This window comes from Centrocercus urophasianus, unplaced genomic scaffold (assembly GCF_019232065.1).
Source record: "Centrocercus urophasianus isolate 14NV4802_14NV808 unplaced genomic scaffold, USGS_Curo_1.0 seq_19, whole genome shotgun sequence".
NCBI classification, from domain to species: domain Eukaryota; kingdom Metazoa; phylum Chordata; class Aves; order Galliformes; family Phasianidae; genus Centrocercus; species Centrocercus urophasianus.
This window is the reverse complement of record NW_024884744.1, coordinates 18,692,637-18,713,974: the sequence shown is the minus strand read 5'-3', so window position 1 is coordinate 18,713,974 and position 21,338 is coordinate 18,692,637. Positions and strand designations below refer to the sequence as shown.

The following is a 21,338-nucleotide window of genomic DNA, read 5'->3' as shown; positions in this document are numbered from 1 at the left end:
ACTCTCGTGTTTCCCTTTGCACAAGGGTGAGGAGGATTAAATCACCACTAGTAAAATTAGCAGATGACGCACGGTTGGGCAGGTGGACAGGGGGCTGTGGGGTGTCAGCAGTGGTACACAAACAGCCCATGTCAGACCTGATGGCTGCTGCAGATGAAGAGGAGAGGTGTAGAGGCTCTCCCTGCCTTGCCTTTGCCTTTGGGGTCAATTGGCCAGACCCTAGCCAAGGTACAGGCCGACTGCCGTGGGGTCTCCTTGTGGTGCCTTTGGATGAGCCAGCGGCCATGGACACACAGGGTTGGGAGGGGGCTGGTGACCGGCACCTGCTAAATTTAGAGCCTACTTGGGGAAGAAAAAAACAACCAACACATCGCAGGTTCCAAATTTAGCCTGTTGCGCCTCCTACCAAACATGGCTCCATCTTGCTGTGGCTGAAAACGCCGTCACCTGTGTGCTCACAGAGGGGCACATCTCCCTGTGCCCCCAAAATGGCTGGGAAATGGGGACCCCCAAGCTCAGGACCAGCTGAGTGCTTCATCACCACCTTTATTTGACACAAGCCCACAGCAGGCCAGGTGTACACGGCAACACAAGCTACGCTACGGACGCCACGCTATTTCCATGCAGGCAACCACGGCTACGGACATAGCAGGAGGATGGGAACAGAGCCTGAACTGGGGAGGCTGGGAGCTCCATCCAATGGCCTTTGGGGGTATAAATGGGGGCTGGTGTGAGATAGCCAGGCGGCTATCGTGATCCCTGTGAGCCCCCCAGGGTGGAGCCTGGGGCTAAGGTGGCTGCCAGCGGCAGGTCCTGTTGTGCGATGCCTTTGGCATGATCCATGCTGCATCCCACAGAGGAGGCAGCAGCCCTGGCAGCCTGAACCACCTCTGCCCCCCTGCTCTGCCATCACTACTGCTAAAGCCAAGCAGAATGGCCCTGGCACTGATCTTTGCCCAAAGCACGAGCCCACCAAACCATGACCGGGTGCAAGGATCAGTCTGCGGAGAAAAATGCTGCTGCTTGCATACAGACACCTTCTGCCATGGTCACAGCACAAAACAACAGGTTGAGACTAAGTGGGGAGCAAAAGGAAGCCAAACCTGCCTCTATGAATTGCCCTGCCCTCACGTCTTGTCATCCTGCGCCCCAAGCAGAGCGGTGCAGGCTTTGAGGTCGTTGTTTTGTTTCGTTTTAATCCTCCCCAGGTGCCAGTGTTGAGGTCTGCAGATAATATCAGGGAGGGGACTGGGAGAAACGGAGGGTGCCGTTTCAGGAGAACTTCAGGGTTTATTTTGGCACCCATCCCATAAGCTTTCACCTGGCTACTCATTAATGGCTGCCCCTGGCGAGGAGCAGAGGAGGGTGGATTTATGTGCCGCAGGGAGTGCGCAGGTCGCTGCACTTGAATGGTGCTGCCTACAGTGTCTGTGCCTGGGGGGGTGGCAAACACTTTTCAGTGTGCTGTTCACTCTGAAACCTAAGGACGGCAGCAGCTCTGCACTTGGGGGAATGCTGCTCTCAGCAGAACAGAGCATACCGAGGGGGCTGCCGAAGGGGGAGGAGGCTGATTTTGAAGCCGTGGTCCTCTGTGCAGGGCCATGAGAAGGTGGGGGGCAGTGTGTGGCAGCAGAAGAAATCAGCAAACCTTCCTGGGGCTCACTGCTGGCAGCTCTCAGCTATTCGGAGCCAGGGGACGCGTTCAGCTCACGGCATGTCATGCATTTCTCTGTTTCCTGGGGGAGGAGCTGGGCTTCAAAGCCACATCCTTGGCTTTGGGATGGGTCAAGGAGAGACCTGGCTGCAACAAACCCGAGGACCGGCTGCTCACATTGCTCCCTGTGGCAACCCAAAAAACAGCATCTGAAGCAGAGTGAGTCCTCACTGGGATGAATGAAAAGGCGATGCTTCCAAATTGGAGGAGCTTTTAGGTGATGGGAAATGCTGCATCGCTCTCCCAGCAGCTGCACAGAATGAGGATGGAGTTGCTGGGGGCTGCAGCCCGCGCCAGGCGCACTGCCACAAGGATGGCCAGCCAAAATGGGGGTGGCATTTGTGTCCAATGTCATCCCATTAGGAGGGAAGTGACCCCTTGAAGTTTGTTCAATAAATACATAAATACAAATCCAGATGCGAGGTCCAAACACAGAGCTGGGCTGGCAGCTCCCCACTGGGATCCCCTCTGGCTGTTCCCACTTCCCAGTGATGCCTTCTCCTGCCTGCCCTGAGCCTGGCCCCCTGTCCCAGGTGAGCTGTGTCCCCACACAGCCTACTTCACACCCTGTGGCATCGTGCTTCAGAGCCAATAGCGAGTGCTGTGTCTGCATCTGCTCTGAAGCAAGCCAGAAGAGCCAGCTGAAGGCATGGAAACCTGCTTGGAGAGCAGCAAGGGAAGCGAGGGTTGGGCAGCCGAGTCCTCGAGGCTAAGGAAATAAATAACTGCTCAGATGTGCAGGTCTGGTGGACAAGAAAGCCAGTGCAGCAAAACACCAAGTGTCCTTCAGGAGGATTAAAAATAAATAAGTGAAGCTCGGCTTTTTCTCAGGAATGCGTTCGTTTGCAGCTCTGCTGGCAGGAAGGGGGTAGTTCTTTAAATAAAGGGAAAAAAAAACAGTTCTAGCACGCCTGCACGCCAAGCTGCCCATCGCTCCGATCCTGGCTGGAGAAAATACTTGTGGTAGCTGGGAAGGAGATCCCAAACGTTCCTGAGACGGAGCATCCCGCTGGGCTGAGTGGGCTGGGCTGGAATCCTTCCCCACCTCAGCACGGGTCCTGCAGCAGGACCTGCCCTGCACAGCCTGCACCCACTTTCCAGCGCAGTGTTTGTGAAGCAGGGAGAAGAGTCAGGATGTGCAGAGATGAAGGTTTGCAGCCCACAGGATGCCCAGGATGTCTGGTTGCCTTTGGGCTGCGGCTCATTTCACCCAGCTTAATCTCGAGTTCGGTTTCTCCTCTTCAGGAAAAAGAAGCTGCTCTTCTGGGGAGGGCCCAGCAGCATTGGCACTTGGCTTTTATGTGTAATTTTGACCTAAAAATAAACAAATGCAGCTCAGCAAGCGGCTCCAGCCATGAGTCATGCTCTGGCCAGGCACCCAGCACCCCCGCCTCAGCGGCTCCCACTCCATCCTCGTCCCCCCAGGGGCTTACAGTGCAGGATGGCTGCATCCAGGGCTCCCCATCCACCTGCATGGGCAGCAGCTTGGAGGTCCTGCAACAGAGAATAGAGGATCACGTAGCCGCCCGCTTTCACTGCCCACCAGGTCATGGCCTGTGTGGGGATGGGCACAAATACCTGATGGTGACAGCTGAACACTGGGCCAGCCTCTTCCCAGCGCTCTTCAGCCCTGTGTAGATCTGCCCCATCTCCATTGCGCCCTCCAGCCCCACCACCTCCAGCAGGTGGTCACTGAGGTCTGCAAGACATGGAGTGGAGTCAGTGCCAAGGTCCCACGTCGCCATGTCTCGAGGGACTCCTGTGCATTCCTTTTTGATGATGGAGTGGGGGACTCGGACTTTGCCAGCCCCTATGTGCTCCATTTTTCAAAATGATTTAATATTGAGCCGGGTGTCAAAAGTCCCCCAGAGCTGAGGAGATGGCTGCAGGTGGGCACAGCCAGCAGTCTGCATACAGCAGCAAAACTCCACGGCCAGCTCCTGTGGTGCAAAGCTCCCGCTTTGTCCTCGCTTTTGGCAGGATGCCTTCGCTCCAGGAAATCAGTGGAGCTTGAACTCTCCAGCCTGAACCTGTCTGGGTTTCATTCATGCGCAGCCTGAGCTCTCATACGTAAAAATCAGCCCCCCCTTGCATGATCCGCCCCTGTCCCATGGGTTCAAGGTTCCCTCTTTGGACTAGGCAGGCAGGAAACAAGGTGGAAGAGCTGCAGCAGTGATGCAGGCTGTCCAGGGACCCTGTGCTTTCTGCTATCCTGAGGCTTTCTGACCAGCTCGGTGTGGCTGCTCCCACAAAACTGCAAGAGCAAAAATCCCCCTGGTGCCAAACAGCACCACATCCTGGCACAGATCCCCCTCCAGCCCTTGGATGGGGTGCGTGCACCAGGGGAAACAACAGCAGAAGCCTCACTGGGAGCAGCTTCCCACCACGGACTCTGGAAAAAGTGGGCACTTGGCACATCCCACCGGCTGCCAGGAGCAGCACGTTGCTTCCCAGTTGATTTCTCCCTGCTGAGTAACTCCTACAGCCTGATCTCCCGGGGGCAAGCTGGGCTGCCTGCACAATCCCTCGCCTCCATCTCTGCCTCTGCTTGTGCCCGTGCTGGCAGAGATGAGTCAGGCACCAGGGGCACCAGTGGCACAGCGCTGGGCAGAGGTGCTGGGAGCACAGCACACTGGAGGAGAGGTGCTAGGGTTTTTCCCCCGGCTGCCTGCAGCTCGCGCACATGGCTGCGTTCTCACAAAAAGGCACCATGCTGACGGCACTGCAGCAGGAGAAGCTTAAAAAAGCTGCAGCTCTGCTGCCAGACCCTCCCATGCAGTCTTTCCCACCGCTCACCCTGTGCACAGAACTTGAGCTCCTTGGCGTCGGTCACCACCGCTGCGTGCGGTTTCTCCGGTGCTTTCTTGCTCAGGCGGTTGTAGCCACGCTGCTTCTTGGTCTCGCCCCAAAGGTTGGAGCCACCATACATGCTGGGGATGTTGAGGACGGCGATGCCCTCCAAGGAGGCGTTGCTCAGGTCCAGCAGGGTCCCGTCACACTGCCAGGCACACAGATGTACATCAGGACCCAGCAGCCTGCTCCAACTGGACCCCTTGGTGCCATGCAGCCCCGTGGGCTCCTGCAGCGCCAGCCTTCCTCGTCCCCTTGCTTAAGCTGACCTCAGCAAATTGCAGTCTGGCTACACAAAGGTTGATGCAAAAGGGCTTGTCTTAAAGTGCTTGTTGGAAACCAGGAAAAAATCATTATAGAATCATTAGATTGCAGGCTCACTACAGTTGGAAAAGACCTCTAAGATCCCCAGGTCCAGCCCTGGCCTTCCACACCATGCCCACTGACTGTGTTCCTCAGTGCCACATCTCCACAACTCTGAACATCTCCAGGGACAGTGACTGCCCCACCTCCCTGTGCAGCTGTGCAGTGCCTTAAAGGCTATAGAGAAAAAGATGGCAGCTTTTGGGAGAGAGTAACAGAATAGTGCCCAGGATGGGTGTTCTGGATTCACCAGCACACAGCAGGACTGAAAATTCCATGGAAAGCCAAACAGCTGCTGTCGATGGCTGTCCCACAGGACATAGAGATGGAATTGCATCCCTTAATCTCAGCTCTCAGACCCAGGACACCCAGGACGTGCCATTGACCTCATCTGTGGGTGCTGCCACGCAGTTCCACCAGAAAAGACGGAGTCTTGGGTTTGAAGAAACAAGGGCTCCTCTGTCTGGATCCCTCTGAAGTCAGGATTGCTGTGGGCAGCATCAGTCTCTCGCTTTCAACTCCATTTTCTCTAGAGCATCTGTATTTCCCTTTGAGCATCTGCATTTCTCCCCAGGCATCTGTTCCCTACCTGCCAGCCTACACTTCAGCAAACACCAGAGCACTTTTCTTCTTGTATTTGGGGATGCGAAGGAATTTCTGTCCCCTGTGTCTCTTTGCCAGGAGGAAATGTAAGTTGGCTGATAGAACCCCGCTGCTGCCCACACTCTAGTTGTTTTGCTGGAGCTGGAGTGGAGGGCTCGAGCTTATTTTTGGTATGGGGAATGGGCTGGATGGGAACAAGTGGGCATCTCTGCAGGCTCAGAGCTCTGTGCCCTCTCCCCGCTCAGAGATGGTTTGGCCCTGCCTTGAAATGCAAAGGGCTTCTGGTCTGCAGGCAAAGAGCCGCCTCACCAAGGCTGGCCTTCCATGCCTTATTTCTCAGTGCATTTTAATAACATGATGATTGCTGTGAACGATGCAAACCCTGTGAGCAGCGGGTGCACAGCAAGCTGGCCGTGCCGTGGCCAACGCACCAATCATTGCCCTCAATGGGATGGGATGGGACCTCAGCATCACCATGTGCTGTGGGACCCCCGGATCAGGAGCTGCCCTTCTCCCCACAGCCCTGCAGCCCTGCAACCCCGCAGCCCCGCTCCATGTGCCAGCCTGCCACAAAGGGCTCTTTGAGCGGGGGCAGCTGGCGGCGTGCTGGCAGCGGCGCTGGGAGGAGAAATTTGCAGCTGGGGAAAAAGCAAATTCATTTCCAGGAGCTGCACTGGAACGAGTGCCAATTTCCAAAACAAAACTGCCATTTCTCTGTGAGGATGACAGTTGCCTCGGAGCTGAAGGGCTGCTACTTTCAGCTTAAAATGCCGTCGCCTTAACGCTTTCCTGCCGGCACGGGGGGCTGAGCTTTAGGGTGAGCAGAGAACCCTGGCATGTAAACAGGCTCCAACACCACAGTGCCCCAGTGCTGGGGCTGCGTGGCCCAGTGCACGCCAGCATCATGGGTTTTTCTTTCTGTAGCCCTCCAGAAGAAGTTCTAAAAGGGGCATTTATCCCGAGATAAGGAGAGCCGGAAGTTTGCAGAAAAGCACGGCACAAACCCCACCAATGCAAACTGCAAAATGACAGAGCTCTTAGCAACCGCTGGCACGCAGCGGTCCCTCCTCCCTGCTCTAATTAAAGGCTGTTTCCATGTAATCCAAAGACGGCTGCGAGCAGACACTGAGTTTACAGAGAGAATATTCCAGGCACACTCTCAAATACAGCTGGAAGGGGAAAAAATACAGGGCTATTCTTTTGCCTGCAGCTGGCTGGCCATGCGGCGAGCCCTGTGCTGGAGGTGCAGGCTGGGCTTGGAGAGGTGGCATGCAGCCCCTCAGCCAGCAATGCCCCGGTGTGCCCGGTTCCCCCTGAGCCTCCTTGCTTTGCCAGTGTGGGCACACATCCCTCAGCACGCCAGCAGAGTGGGCTGGACATGGGGAGGGCTGTGGGATGCTTTGGGTGGGGAGACGCGAGCTCTTGCTCCTGCTCATTGGTTATCGAGCAGTAATTATATTCTTGAGTTAGTAAATAATTGATCATGAAAGAATCAGATTTGATTATCTATCAAAAATTGTCATCGCTCCAGCTCTGTGGGCTGCAGAGGTCTGGGCACTGCACACACCTGTCCCTCAGACAGGCACCCAACAACATTCCCCACCTCTCTGCTGCCCAGGGCACCACTGCTCTATCCAAAGGCATGGACTGCTTGGGTATCAGGAGACATTCCTTCTCAGAAAGGGCAGTGAGGCATTGCACAGCTGCACAGGGAGGTGGGGTCACCATCCCTGGAGGTGTTCAGAGCTGTGGCGATGTGGCACTGAGGGCTGTGGACAGTGGGCACGGTGGGCTGGAGTCGGACTAGATGATCTCAGTGGTCTTTTCCAACCTTGATTCTATGATTCTGATACCCTGGTAAAGCCTTCTCCAAATCCCCACCTTCACTTCTTGGAAACCCACCTCCACCTCAACGTAGTCGTGGAGCTTCTTACAGGTGGCCGCAAAGGTTTCTGATGTGCCAAACTCAAAGTACCACAGCTTGTTCTTCATCCTAGGGCACAGGGAGTGGTGTTAGCATCCCACATGTGAGCAGCAACTCCCCTGGCCCACTCCACAAGGCTCCCTTTGGGGACATGAGGCTCCCCAGCCTCCCCCCCTTGCTTGGAGGCATGACAAAGGATGGATGCTGGCTACAGTGCACCAGGAGCACCCAGTGAGGAGTGAGATGTGCATGGCCAGCAGCATGCATGAGCATGCAGGGACTTGGGGACAGTGGCTCCTGGGGACATCGAATGGCTCTGCAGCTGTGGCACAGCAGCTGGACAGCCCTTACCTGCTGTTGAATTTCTCAGGGTGCTTTTCTCGCATGATGTGGAAGCGGTGGGCAATGGAGGCATCCTGCAAGGAAAGGTGGTGCAGGTTGGAAAGGGCTGGGAAACAGAATCCCCCTCCCTGCGTGTGCATTGGGACACAGGGGCTCAGCCCTTCGCCCTCATTGCTGGCCCCATAGCATGGGGCTCCCACACAGCTTCCACCAGATTGTAACCCACCCCTGGGACCCCAAGCATCCCTGAACTCTGTCAGAGCTCCTTTGGCTCTTGCAGCTTGGAAGAGAGACATTTTGTGAGTATTTTTGCATTCAAGCGCTGCTATTTCAGACAACAATAAAAACAGAAAGACAATGCCAAGAGGGAGGTTGGGAACACAAGCAAGGAAGAGCAGGGAGGGGGAGTTGCAGGGTGGGGGACCCAAGCTCAAATGGAGAGTTTCACCAAATTCTGAGAAAGGCTTTCATTGTCTTTGTGGAATGACACAAGCCAGCCATCCCTGCTCTTATGAGGCTCACCCCCAGAGAGGGCTCAAATGAGTACAGGAGGAGAGACAGGATCAGAAAGCATGGGAGCCATCCCCATTTGCACCACTCCCTGACTTCCTGTCAGCTGAGGAACATTTATTTCACGGGGCAGAGGAATCAATCACCCCAAAGGCCCTGATCTGCAGGTTTGGGGCAACAGCTGCACAGGGATGCTCCGATGGGTTCTGCTGCTCCTTGCTCAGCTTGGCCACCACGTCCCTCCCCATTCCTTGGTGCTGAGGGGCCCCACTGCTCACCACCCCAATGGAGAAGTAGTTGTTGATGATGCTGTATGGGACAGGGTCCCCGTTGGCCTCCTTGTCACTGGGAATCACGTCTATCTGCCAGCGGTCCAGCATCACCTCCGTGCTGTGCTCTATGTCTTTCAGCACCTTCATCAGGCTGCCGCCCTCATAGCCTGCACGTTGGAGGAGGATGAAGAGGAGCGCATCCATGCCAATGGGACAGGGCGCAGCTGAAGGCTGCTCACGTGGCACATCATTTGCCCTTGTCCCAGCTGTGTGCCTCCCAGCCCCAGGACAGCACCCCACAGTCACACATGGCCCCCATGGGCTGCATCCCATCAGAGTGATGCTCACCTCCACCCCAGCGCAGACACCGGGCCAAGTCATTGCCTGTTCCCAGGGGCAGGACGGCCACTGGTGGGTGCTTCAGCAAGTTTGCCTTGTCTGCAACACAAGGGGAAAGAGAGGTTGGGGCTGTGATGAATGGATTGCACCCTGGTTAGGCTTGTTTCATACTCCTCTTGATGTCCTTCCTCTACCCAGTAGTTTTCTGTACTCAGGGGCTACAGAGCCTGCTCACCTATGCAGTCCAGGATCCAGCCCACAGTGCCATCCCCTCCACAGGCCAGAACACGGAAATCTGGAGTGTCCCGGAAAAAGCTCAGCCTGCACAGGGCAGAGAGAGGAAAATGGTTTATGCAGGAGATGGATGGGCATCAGGATGGACTGTGGGGGCTGGCGAGTGTCCGCAGCACCTCCATACCCAGGAGCAGGCCCACCACGGTCCAGGTTGTACACTTGCCGCGGGTTGAGCAGGTAGTGAAACTTTCGGAGGACCCTACAGGAAAAGAAAAGTGAGAGATGCCACAGGGGATGCTGTCTGGTGGCTGGGGCATCCCAACGAGCTGGTGGCAGTGGGGCCACGGAGGAATGCTGTCACCAGGCAGGGGTACAACCTACCGCTCTCCTTGCCTCCCTCCACTCTTGGGGTTCACAAACACCAGCAGGGGATGTGTCCCAGGCCGGGGGCTGATCTGGAAGGCAGAAAGGGTGACGGCTGAAATACCCAGCAGAGCACAGCCGACCTCAGCCTTGGGGGGGAGATCCTACCTGCAGCCCTTGCCCATCCACTGTGGTGGAGTTGAACTTGAAGCTCTGCCCATCCTCAGGGCTGGTGCCGGCTGGGGACTCGCTGTCGGACCTGCGGCAGTGGGATTGCCGCTCCTGCGGGACACAGCGAGGGCGGGTGGGGGGGCTGTGGGGATGGGGCAGCAACCGGGGGCATGGGGATAGGGCAGGGACCGAGGGGTGTGGGGACAGGGTGGCCACGCACCAGAACCACAGGGCAGATGTAGGAAGGCAGCAAGATGTGGTCCCGCAGAGGGCCCCCATCGCACTCCGGCTTGACATGGGAGGCACATTTGTTGTGGAGCTGAAGGGGGGGACGTCAGCGGGGTGACACAAAGGTGACAACCCCCTCCCGTGACAACCCCCGACCGTTCCCACTCACGGTGACTTGGCACCAGACGCAGTGCAGGCCGGTGATGCCCTGGTAGCACTTGATGCTCTTGTGGCATCGGTCGCACTTGACAGGGGAGTTGCCCTCAATCCAGGTGTGCTGCATCACCTGCAAGAGGAGAAGGGATGCTGCACCCGCAGACCCCCGGCAGCTGTTCTGTCTCCTCTGGGTCTGGGTCCTCTGTGGTCTCCTCTGGGATTTCAGAGGCTGGTCTGTCCCCTCTACTCACACTGGTGTTCCTCTTGGACTTCATGTAGGTGCTGATGCAGGAGGCGATATCTTTGGACACGCACCTCTCGTGCACGGTGTATTTGCAGACTGGTGGGAGGGAAGCAGGAGGTGAGTGACTCTCTCCCCTACAGCCCCACAGCACCCAGCAGGGTTGGGGTGCCCTAGGGACATGACTCACAGGAGCAACAGAGGCCCTGCTTGCGGACACCCAGCAGCATGGTGCGGCAGAAGTTGCAGTAGGCGGGCTTCTTGAAGTGCTTCAGCCTCCAGGCGTGCTGCCCATCATCCTTCACATTCTGCAGGGCAGCCGAGAGGAGCAGGAGGCTCATTCCCTGCTGCCTTTCCCCATGTTGTCCCTCCTACATCCTTGCCACCAAGAGCAAATAAAGCTGGCTCCAGGCTGAGCCCCCCATGGCAGAGCACGCCTCTTGAATCTGTGTTTGGGCACCAGCACTCTCAAGGAGCCACTTCAAATTCCTGCCTGACAATCTGCCCACCCACCCCTCCTTGGAAAGCAAACACTAGAATGGGCACTGGGAATAAATTTTCCCTGCAAATCAGACATGGAAGGGGGCTTGGATAAGGACTTGGATGCAGCTTGGGGATGTAAAGCTCGGCAGGATGAAAAAATGAGACGTGGAAATAAAGGGGGGTGAAAACCACCCCCGCTCCTCATTTGGGTTGAACACGCGCAGCACTGGAGCACACTGCAATGCTGCAGAACAAACGCAGCCCGCGTGGGCTGCTGAGGGGAGGCTGCCCTCCCGTGGCTCCTGCAGCCTTGCTGCTGCGGCCTCGCTCTGTGCCCAGCTCTCTCGTCTCACCGTCTCCATTCCCAGCAGCACCAGCAAGGGGATGGTGGTCATGCCGCCCCGGATCCACTCTTCCAGCGTCACGTTCCCATCGTGGTCGTAGTCGATCTCCTCCATCATCGCCTTCAGGATCTGAGGACAGGAGGGGAGGTTGCAGCGGGGTGCAGCTCGCAGACCCTGGACTCTCAAGCCCCCTCTCAAGCTGGGCACTCACAGGCTTCAGCTCAGTGGAGTCCCACTCCAGGTACTCAGCCACGTGCACCATCTGGTTTATGATACGATCCAGCTCCTGTACACAGGGAAGTGGATGAGGTCAGTGCCCTTGCCTTTCATCCCAAATTACCCTTGGTTTCTCCTCCTCAGGCTTACCGAGCTGTCCAGGATGCCGTTCCCATCGGTGTCATATAGGCGAAACATAACTGAAGGGAGAAGAAAAGCCACTGCAGGTTGGACTCCATGTCCCCAGAAGCCACCCTGGTTCCCTGCCCTCACCACACTCACACCACACACTCCCCCCTGTGTTGGGGAAGGGCTTGTAACTTCAACAACAGAGAGAAAGGCATACTGATCCCAGGCCACACGTGCACCCGTGGGGCTGCTGCAGGCCCTGTGGTGTGCTCACATTTCCCTTTGGGCTCCTGTGGGAAGGGACGTGGCCTCATGCTGCTCAGCATCTTGCAGTGGTCCCACCTGGGACAAACTTTGTGCCCAGCTAAACTACCATTTCCCCAGACAGCTGCTGCCAGGTACCCAAGGCACCTAACCCAGGGATTACAGCCCAAAGGGGATAGAAACAGGGATGGAGAAACAGGGCACTGCCAAGGACGTTGGCTCCTGCAGCCCCGTAAATTTGAAGCCAGCCCAGCTTTGTCCCCTCTCACTCCTCCCAATTCACCCAGTAACCAGCAGCCTGTAACGCAGGGGTGCCACTCACACTCCAGCTTGTCCTCTGCCCGTCCTCTCTCCAGCAGGGACAGGTAGCAAACGATGTCCTTCAGGTAGACCACCTGAGCTAGGGGGGCCGGAGGGTGCTGGGGGGCAGCTTTCAGGGCGCTGTGGCTTTTCCGCAGACTGAAGGGAAGCCTCTTCTCCAAACTCCTGGAGCCTGCGAGGAGGGAGGGGACACACACCGGGCTGTGCATCGGGAGGGGGCCAAGAGGTTCTGCAGGATGCTCCACAGGACTCAGGTGATGTGGAGGACATGGAGCAGGGCCGGGTGATGCCACCTGTGCCCAGAGCAGGGGACAGCCCATGCGGTCTACCCGCAGCAGATGGCCGCTCGCTCCTCAGGCAGCGGGAAGGCACTTCATTAATCCCTCTCCATAGGACCTGCTGCCAGGTAATTAAGACATTGAGCAGCGGCAGCTCTGCGGGATGGGACCGATGGCTTCAGTTTGCAAAGCAAAGGTGTTGAGGCACCGGGAGGCTGCCTGACTGGAAAGGTCACCGCTGCTGCCCCAGGGACAGCACCAGGGAACCCCTGTCACCTGTTCCCTGCACAGCCCCAGCCGAGCTCACCTGGCGATTGGGGGCTGAGCAGGGACCCCGAGGAGATCTTTGAGGACCCTGAGGAGTTGTGAGCAGAGGGGGTGCCAGTAGTGGACTTCTGGGAAGACGACCGGGACCAGCTGGGGGAGGCAGCGGCTATGGAGGCTGGGCTCAGCGCCGCCGGCTGCGGCTCAGCCATTGTGCTGGGGCAGCCCTTGGGCTCAGCCGTGTGCCGTCCCAGGGCGCTGAGCAGCGTTTTCCCGTTGATCCCTGCAAAGCAGACACGGCTGCCTCCCCCACCGGCCTCCAGCAGCCCCCCTCCCATCACTAGCCACCACATCCTCTTCACTAGCCCACCAGCAGGCCCATATTCTGACCCGTCAGTCCCGCACTGTGCTCAGCCCCCACGCCCTAGGGATGTGTGCCGGGGTCTGGATGGAGAGGACACCGTCCTCTGTGTGCTTTTCCCATTGCTTTTGCAGTTTAATGTGCTCTCTCGGCAGATATCTCCGCACGCTGCAGACCCAGCAGTGGGGGGACGCAGTGCTGGCCGCATCGACGGCCCCACACGGTACCTGTGACAGGAGCGCAGGCCACCTCGGTCTGGATGGAGATGCCGGCATCAAGCGACTTGGGCTCTGAAACACAGGTTCGGCACCATGAAGCTCTGTTGTCCCCAGGGCAGGGAGAGCCGATGGGACAGAGCCAGGCTGCGGTGCCCAGCTTCGTGCCAAGCGGGCTCACCGAGCTGCGAGACGTTGGGGCTTTGGCGCTGGGCCTCGGGGGCTGCCTGGCAGCTCTTCCGCTTGAACGACGTGAAGAGGTGCTGGCAGAGCTCCTCGGGCACCTCTGCCTCCAGGTAGGTCTTCATGAAGAGGTGGAAGCCCTCGTAGTCGATGGGCTGCGGGGGCACAGTGGGCTGTGGTGCCTGCATCCCTGCCCTTGCAGCACTGTGTCCTGCACAGCGATGGGCTGGTGGCTACGGGGACTGGGGATGTGCTGGGGGAGGTGAAAGGCTCCCAAAGGGCAGGGGAGGAGTGAAGTGATTGCAGCTCCAGCCACACTCCCCCCGTGCCAACATAACTGCCTCCCACATGGGGAAATCTCCTTCTGTGTGGGGTCCCACAGTGAGTGTGAATAGCGAGGTGGTTCTGCTGCTTCTCCTTGCAGCTTTCAGCCCACTGATTTTCTCATTTCACCTCGTTTCCAGTGATTATGGCCCTCCTGAAAGGCTCTGTCATGCTGGCACAATAATAGCTCTCACTAAAAGCACCACTTGGAACAAACAACCCCAGCCTTCTCCAGGTGAGTGTGACAAGGTATAGGGCCTGCCCATGTCCCCAGGTTGGCAACAGCAAAATAGATTGCTTTGTGGGAAGTGCAAGGGGTAAGTGAGAGTAAATCACTTCTCTGCTCCTGCCTGGCAAGAAAGTGCCAAAAATGCTCAGATGGGACAGAATGGGATGAAATGGGATGGGATGGCAAGACAGATGGGATGGGATGAGACAAGATGGGATGGGAGGGAGTAGAATGGGTGCTATGGCATGGAGTGGGATAGTATGGGAAGGGTGGGATGGGATAGGATATGATGGGGGAGATGACTAGGAAGCTGGGGTTTCCCAGCAGCATCTGCTGTGCTGGTGTGGCCGAGCAGGCAGTGGGGAAGGCTGGATGGGAAAGGGCTGTACCTGTTCAGGGTTGTACCTCGAGAGGACACCATCCCCATGGAACTCCTCCAGGACATCCTTGAGCTTCTTGGTGGAGTCTGGGGAGACAAAAGCACTGCACTGAGCATGGTCTAGCAAGCCCCCTTTGACAAGTGCATGTAGCAACAAGCTTCCTCACTGACAAACAACCAGGTCCCTGCATGCCCTGGGAGGATCCATTTGTGCCCCACTTTTAGGGGGACATTTAAGTGGCTCTTGGTCACACGATGCCTGTTTATTGTTGCTAATTCCTCTCTATGCAGGATTAGAGCTACTTCCTGCTCTTCCACTGGGGGTACGGGCCACGAGTGCTATGGGACAGACACATGATGTGGGGCCAATGCAGCTGGTGGTTGGGACAGGAAGGACCTTGGGAAGCTCCTGGCCCCCATAAGGTGCAGGATTTGGGGTCAGCCCAATTTCCATGGGAGAACCTCAGCCTTGCAGCATGGCTCCTGTCCATTGCCAGGCTTCTCACTCTGTCTCTGTTCATCTCCTGGAGCCAACACCTAAGCAGCACCCAAGTGCTTTGAAGGAGGCTGTGGGAAATGCTGCGTTTGGACTCCGCACCCCTGCCTCAGGGAGGGGAAGGATGGCTCATCCATCACGCCCCTGCCCTTCGGGTGGCAGCTGTATTTCTTTTGCTAGAAAATATCCCTTCTGCCTGCTCACAAGCTGCACTGTCATTCAAAACGTTTCCATTCCCATGATTAGCCCCTTGTGCATCGTATGAGGATGGCAGAGCAGTGTCTGGAGACGGGAAGGATATTTGCAGTTGCACAAAACACCAGCTCCTTCCCAGCTCCCCGCTGCAGCCGCCCCCCACCTCCCGAGCAAGCCTCGCTTGCCAAACTTTGATTAACACAACGAAGATGCTGTGCACAAACTCAGCATTACAGATGGCATTTTATAGTCTGTGATTAAATAACGCAGAGCTCGTTCTCTGAAAAGGAAGGATGAGGTGCGGGCAGCAATGCTGCACCCCTGCCCGCAGCCCAGCTCACCTGCAGCACCGTGCCCAGGGGAGATGTGCTCAGCACTGAAATAAGGGCTGTTTTGAAGAGGGAACTGGGCAGGTTCCAGAGGTGAGCCCTGAGAACCACATAAAGCAAGTGCAAGGTCCTGCACCCCAAGCACAGGGTCAGGGCAACCAAGCACAGATGTCAGCTGGGCAATGAGAGGGTGGTGAGCAGAGCTGCAGGGAAGGACTTGGGTGCTGGTGAGTGAAAAACTGAATATGAACCAGCGGTGTGTGTTTGCAGCCTAGAAAGCCAACTGTATTCCAGGCTACATCAAAAGCAGCACGGACAGCAGGTCAGAGAGGGTGGTGTCCCCCTCTGCTCCACTGTCTGAGCCCCAACCTGCAGCGCTGTATTCAGCCTGGGGCCCCCAGCACAAGGACATGGACCAGTTGGAGTGGGTCCAGAGAAGGCCATGAGGATCCTCAGAGGGTGGGAGCACTTCTGCTATAGCTGAGAGCTGGGGGTTTCAGTCTGGGGAGAGGGGAGACCTCTCAGCAGCCTTCCAGTGCCTAACGTGGGCTGTGGAAGAAAAGCTGGAGAGGACCCTACTGGGGAGTGCAGTGATGGGAGAAGGGGTAATGGCTTTAAATTAAAAGATGTTTAAATGAGGTTTTAGGAAGAAATTCTATATTCAGAGGGCAGCGATGCGCTGGCACTGCTGCCCAGAGAAGTGTGGTGCCCCATCCCTGGAGGTACTCAAGGCCAAGATGCATGGAGCCCTGGGCAGCCTGAGCTGGTGGGGGCAGCCAGCCCGTGGCAGAGTTTGGGACTGGATAGGATTCCAGCCCAAACCATTCTGTGATTCTATGATTCTATAAAAGTTATCCGAGGCTCGTGATTCTGTCTCTGCAAAAGCAAAATTCCATCTCTGCAAAAGCAAAATTCCTTCTCTGCAAAAGCAAAATCATCGCAGAGGGTTGGCAGCCAGAGCTGAGCTGTAGCGCAGCTCCGTGTGTTTGGGAAAAGCCCGCCTGCTTTCCCCGCTGGCATTTCACTTTGCCGACAAATGTGGGTGCCTGCAGAGGGATGGAGCTGTGCTCACGTCTGCGCCGCTGCCCCCCGGCGCGGGGGCTTTCTGGGGATGGGGCTGCAGTGCTCTGAGTGACACTGGGCTGGTCCCTGGGGCCCCAGCCCCGCTGCAGGGAGGTGACGGACACCAGGGGAGCACAGCAGCTCTGCTCTCGTTTTTCAGTAGCATCAGTGAATGCATCTGATGTTTTCTCCGTTGCGGTGGCCAGGAGCTGTAGGTTGGGCATCCCTGCAGGTGACGGACCCAGCCGAGCCTCCTCGTCCCAAGCACCATCAAAACTGACCCAAATCTCAGAGGACAAATTGTCCATGCTTAAACTACAGGCAGGGAGCTGTGAGCCAGTCCCCGTGGCCGTGAAGCTGCAAAGGGGCAGGACGCAGGAGAGCTGGGTGTTGGGAGCCGGGCCATGCAAGGAGCACTACTCACAGTCAGTGTACTGCTGGAGCTGGGCGAATTCAGCGGGGCTGAGTGTGATCCAGCCCCCGTCACTCATCTTGGGGCCGCTGCGGGGCCACCGGCCACCACTCTAGGAGCTGTCTGGGCTCATCACCATGCTGGTTCACGTCGGCACTGTGAGGGGCACGGGGGTTCTGGTCCCACGCACAGCATCGCTCCGGCAGTGAGGCTGAGAGCTTCAGGGCAGCCACGGCCAGAGCACCTGGCCAGTACCCTCCTCCCTGCAGAGGGAAAGAAAGAGAGGATGACATCAGTGGCACCAAGACTCCATCGCAGATGGACCAATGGCCTTGGCTGTCACTAGGGCTCCTGAGCTTGGACATGGAGGGTGAGACTGCTTTCACAGCAGCAGGTCACCCCTGGTGTGGTCCTGCTGGGACCCACAGAGCTCCCCAACCCTTTGGGACCCAAGGGGCAACCTGAGTCACTGCTCACCCCAGAGCTCAACACCTGCTGGAGGAGCTGCCTCAGATGGGGGGATTCCCTGCGTAACCTCAGTGAAACACATCCCACTGCTCCTGGCCAGAGCTTCCCCATCAGCATTTTGCAAGGGAATTCAACACGATACAGGGAGAAAAAATGAGGCTATTAATTACAGAAGACACAGCTCACGATGCCTGCAGGGCAGAGGATGTGAACGAATGGAAACTCACAGATTGCAGCTCCATCCACGGAGCCAGCCCTGACCTTTCACTGGCTCCCACAGCTGATAATCTTTTCTAATGAAAATCTATGTTCTAAACCAGGCGAGGGGGAACCTACACGAAGAAAAGTGCTGGGGAAGGCTGTGCCCCAGAGGAAATGTCAGAGGGCTTCAAGCAAAGTGGCAGTCTCCAGCCGATCAATTTGCAGGCTTCAAAATTTATTAGCTTCTTCACTTAACCGAATCGGTGGCTGAGGTCCAGGGGAAATGTCAGCTTCCCGAGGACACGCAGCCGGCCCTGGAGACGCTTGTTGTTCAAGAAGCAGACGGGAGCAATTAGATCTCGATTTTAGGGCCGGCTCCTGGTTTGGAGCTGGCTGCCAGGTAGAAAGCAACTGGATAACACAGAGCCAGGGCAGGTGGGGAGCGGTGTTCCAGCACCAGAGTGAGCATAACCTGCACGCCTGGAGAGACACAGTGCTGAGTGAGAGAGGTGTGCCCAGCACTGGCAGCTGGGAGCCGTGGCTCAAGGCAAACCGTTGGAGCTGGACCTGCGGAGGACAGGGAATGATTGCTGCCAAGGGATGGCCATTCAGGGCCAAATGTCCTCTGTGCATGCTTGTTGGCATCCCTTTGCATCAATGAACAGGGGAGGTGCTGAGACACTGGTGCTTTGGGATGCTCAAATTGTGCTTTGGGATGCTCGAATGGTGCGAGCAAAGCATTTGATGCTTTGGGATGGGATGCTCGGATGGTGCTTGGGGTGCTCGGATGATAAAACGAGGCATCAATCGCTGGGGAAAAGAAGAGAGCCATTTCCCTCCACAACAAGAGGGCCCAAGGCAGAGGCAAAGGGAGGGGATGTTCCCATCTCCTCCGCATAGACACATTCATCTCAAGCAAACCCTGCAGCAGGAATTATTGGAGTGCTGGGGGTGGTGCAGTGGAGGCGCAAGTGGGAACACTGTGTCCAAACTCCCGCAGGGTGCAGAGCTTGTCTCTGGGTACTCCAGAGGCTCTGTCTGAAACCCCCCACAAGTGCTTTCTGTTTCCAGGCAAATGAGCTGCTTAGATGGACCAGAAACTGTTTCTTATCTTAAACCTTCCTGTCCTAGCCTCTCTTATACACGGAGAGGCTAGGAGTGTGGAGCTAGTTCAGCTTGCAGAAGGAAAGGCGAAGGGGGGCTGGCTGTGGTTCCCAGCTCCCTCTATCTGTCCCCATACTCAGAGATAGTGGGGCAGGACATGGCCCTGATTGAGCCACTCCTAGAGGCTTTCCCCCATCAATCTGTAGAACAACAAATGCCACTTCTGGCATGTCAGCCTCGGGTCTTAGGGAGGGAAGGAAAAAGCCTCCTCGGGAATCCAGCTGCTGCTCATTTGGACGGCCTCTGAATTGTCAGCAGCAAATTACACGATATTAAATCAAACTTGCCTCTTCCTAAAAATAGCTCTCCTTCCAGCAGTACAAAGAATGAGGAGAGGGTTTTCCAGCAGTCCCAGCACCTCGCCTGCCCTCTGGGTGCCCCGTGGGGCCCAAAAGGAGGTGGTGGCTGTGTCCCACCAGCCCCAAAGCAGTACCCTCAGTCTGAGTGCCCCCACCCACTCTAAGGGTCTGCCTGCTCCTGCGATGCGCTGCCGAAAGGCTCCCCTGGCATTAAATTGGGTGGAAATCCCTCCTGTCCCACTGCAGCAAACAAACCCGGAGTGAGTCAACCTCAAAGAGCTTTCTGCAGGCACCAGAGCTCCCTTTGGATCCCAGCACCTCGCAGCACTGAGGGGATGTGCAAGGGTGCACTGACCAGAAGCCCCTCACACCCATGGGCAGGGACAGAGAGCAGCACTTTGTCAAGAGATGCTTCGCCCTCACTGAGCGCTGCGTTCGGAGGGGCAGACACCTGCCGTCGCTCTCTCACTGCCATCAATTTTTTCCCCAAATATTCTCTCAGAGCAGCCTAGATCTCTGCTCAGACACCACCGCAGATCCTGTCTGGAGGAAGAGCCCCAGCCCGAGACAGCAGCATCCTGCACCAACGAAGCCACGAGAGCGGGACAGCTCCAGGAACCCCGCAGCATCCAGTCCCCAGGGTCGGCTGCACCTTGAGTGGGACGGCGCTGTTTCCCCGCAGCTTTGAAGTTGCCCTTCTCCCCTTCCATCCCCACTAACAACCCGAACAACAAGTTCCAGACAGCCTCCTCCCGGCGCTCCGGACCATCTGCCCCGCGCAGCGGCAGCCCCGGCGCCGTTCCCCGTCGGAAGGGCTGCCCGGGAGCGGCAGCTCGGCTCTCCCAGCAGCGGGGCGAGCAGGTTGGTACCGAGCTGAGACCCGACGCACATTCAGACAGCAGTGAGGGCAGCGCGGCACGCAGCCTCCGCGGGCGTTAACAGGCTGCGCTCAGGGCTCGCTGGCAGCCATGTTCTCACCCCCGGGGGAAAACAAGCCGCTGCCCCGTCCCCGCCACCTCCCCGTGCACCTTTTCCCCGGGTTAGAGCCCCGGCCCCGGCGCCCGCGGTTCCCGTCCCCAGCGATGCCCGAAGCAGCGCGGCTCCTCCCCGCCCGCCCCGCGCTCCCGAAGCTCTCCAAACCCAAACGCGAGCCCCGGGACGGGATCGGGGCCGGCCGCGGAGGACGGGGGGGCACGGGCTGCTCGGAGCTCCCCCCCCCCCCGCACAATCGGAGCCCCAGTGCGGGGCAGCGCCGCAAAGTTGGTGCCGGCCGCTCCCAAAGGCTCGGGCTTTTCCCACGCTCGCTCTCCATCCCTACCCAAAGCTTTCCTTTCGGCCGAGCGGCTCCCGCCCCCCACAGCCCGTACCCCTCGGGTCCCTTACGGGGAGGCGAGGCGGCGGCGGGCGCTCGGGGCCATCCGCGCGACCGGCGGTGGAGGAGGAGCAATCGCCGGAGCTCCCGAGCGCGGACCCGGCGCTGCAGCCTGACAGCTCCGCGGCCCCTTCGGAAGGTGGAGCCTGGCCGCGGGCGCGGGGCCGGCACCGGCGGGAGGCGGGTACCGGGAGGAGCCCCCCCCCGCCTCGCCCCCGCCCCGGGTACCGGGCAGCGCCCCGCCGAGCCGCCCCCGCCGCCGGCAGCGGGAGGGTGCGGAGCCGCGGGCCGGGTGAGCGCGGTGCCCGGCGCCCCGCAGCTCCGGGGTGCTGCTTCCTGCGGAGCGGAACAAGCAAACAAACAAACAGAAAAGGCCCAAAAGAGATAAAAAGCATTTTTATTTTCTTTCCATGACGCGGCCGCCTGCCTGCTCGGGGGTGACACTATTTCAGGCATGTCTCTTATTTATGTTTCTCTCTATTGATACTAATTAAAGACGCCATACGTGCACGTAGCTCTCCGACTTGGAAAAAAGCAGAACGGGACTGGCAGCCGGGACTGAACTTTCCTGAGAGAAACGGGCAGAGAGGGGCAGAACGGACGGCATCGCTGCATCCTGCGTGTCACCTCTACGATGCTCCAGCTGTGTGCCCAGGGCTGCGATGCTCCAGCCCCTCTTTCTCCTTAAATTACCTAAATCCACGCAGCGGTGAAGCTCTTTGCAGAGCGATGCCCATGGGATGCGCGGTCCCTTCTGTCTGCGCTCCTCCAGCAGAGCCCAGGGCTCTCCAGGACAAGGGAGCCCTCGAGTCGCTGCCGAGGGCTGGGAGCGGCTCTGTCTGGAGCCCTTTGAGGTTTGCAGAACAAAACCCAGCGGGCCGGCTGCTACACCACGCTGCCTTCACCGTGCTGCTGAGGCTTTGCCTGGGCTGCTGGTGCGATGCCGAGCACATGCAGATGGAGGAGTTCCATTCTTTCCCTGCATCCAAGTAGATATTCCTTCCAAGGATTAATTAGTAAATTAAAATGGTAGAAAGATG

The 21,338-nt window shown here is 57.8% G+C and overlaps 1 protein-coding gene across 3 annotated transcripts; it reads right to left on the bottom strand.

Annotated features, from left to right (window-relative positions):
• Window positions 1–530: 530 nt before the first annotated feature.
• LOC122161529 (diacylglycerol kinase beta-like) lies at window positions 531–17,032 on the bottom strand. 3 transcript variants are annotated; one of them, XM_042821030.1, is made up of 25 exons: window positions 16,807–17,032; window positions 14,311–14,387; window positions 13,367–13,523; window positions 13,198–13,260; window positions 12,653–12,892; window positions 12,069–12,239; window positions 11,504–11,553; window positions 11,349–11,423; window positions 11,147–11,266; window positions 10,501–10,618; window positions 10,321–10,409; window positions 10,083–10,199; window positions 9,906–10,004; window positions 9,683–9,796; window positions 9,533–9,606; window positions 9,336–9,410; window positions 9,153–9,238; window positions 8,927–9,016; window positions 8,585–8,745; window positions 7,806–7,870; window positions 7,433–7,523; window positions 4,511–4,712; window positions 3,293–3,413; window positions 3,148–3,208; window positions 531–3,028 (listed from the first exon to the last, which is right to left on the bottom strand). In XM_042821030.1, the coding sequence occupies exons 1-25, from the start codon at window positions 16,871–16,873 to the stop codon at window positions 2,930–2,932; spliced, it is 2,682 nt and encodes an 893-aa protein (XP_042676964.1). In that variant the 5' UTR covers window positions 16,874–17,032; the 3' UTR covers window positions 531–2,929. The 3 variants fall into 3 exon arrangements, with proteins under 3 accessions (XP_042676964.1, XP_042676965.1, XP_042676966.1); XM_042821031.1 differs by lacking the exon at window positions 12,653–12,892; XM_042821032.1 differs by lacking the exons at window positions 10,321–10,409; window positions 10,501–10,618; window positions 11,147–11,266; ... (6 more) ...; window positions 14,311–14,387; window positions 16,807–17,032 and having other exon boundaries at window positions 9,683–9,773; window positions 10,083–10,164.
• Window positions 17,033–21,338: the final 4,306 nt, after the last annotated feature.

Bases quoted from the DNA above. Each gene is read 5' to 3' on its own strand.
- LOC122161529 (XM_042821030.1), bottom strand. From the start codon at position 16,873: ATGAGTGACGGGGGCTGGATCACACTCAGCCCCGCTGAATTCGCCCAG. The intron at 13,261-13,366 runs GTGAGCCCGCTT...CCTGTGTTTCAG, and splicing joins CCCCAACGTCTCGCAGCTCG to AGCCCAAGTCGCTTGATGCC. The intron at 11,554-12,068 runs GTGAGTGGCACC...TTCTCCCTTCAG, and splicing joins GGCAGAGGACAAGCTGGAGT to TTATGTTTCGCCTATATGAC.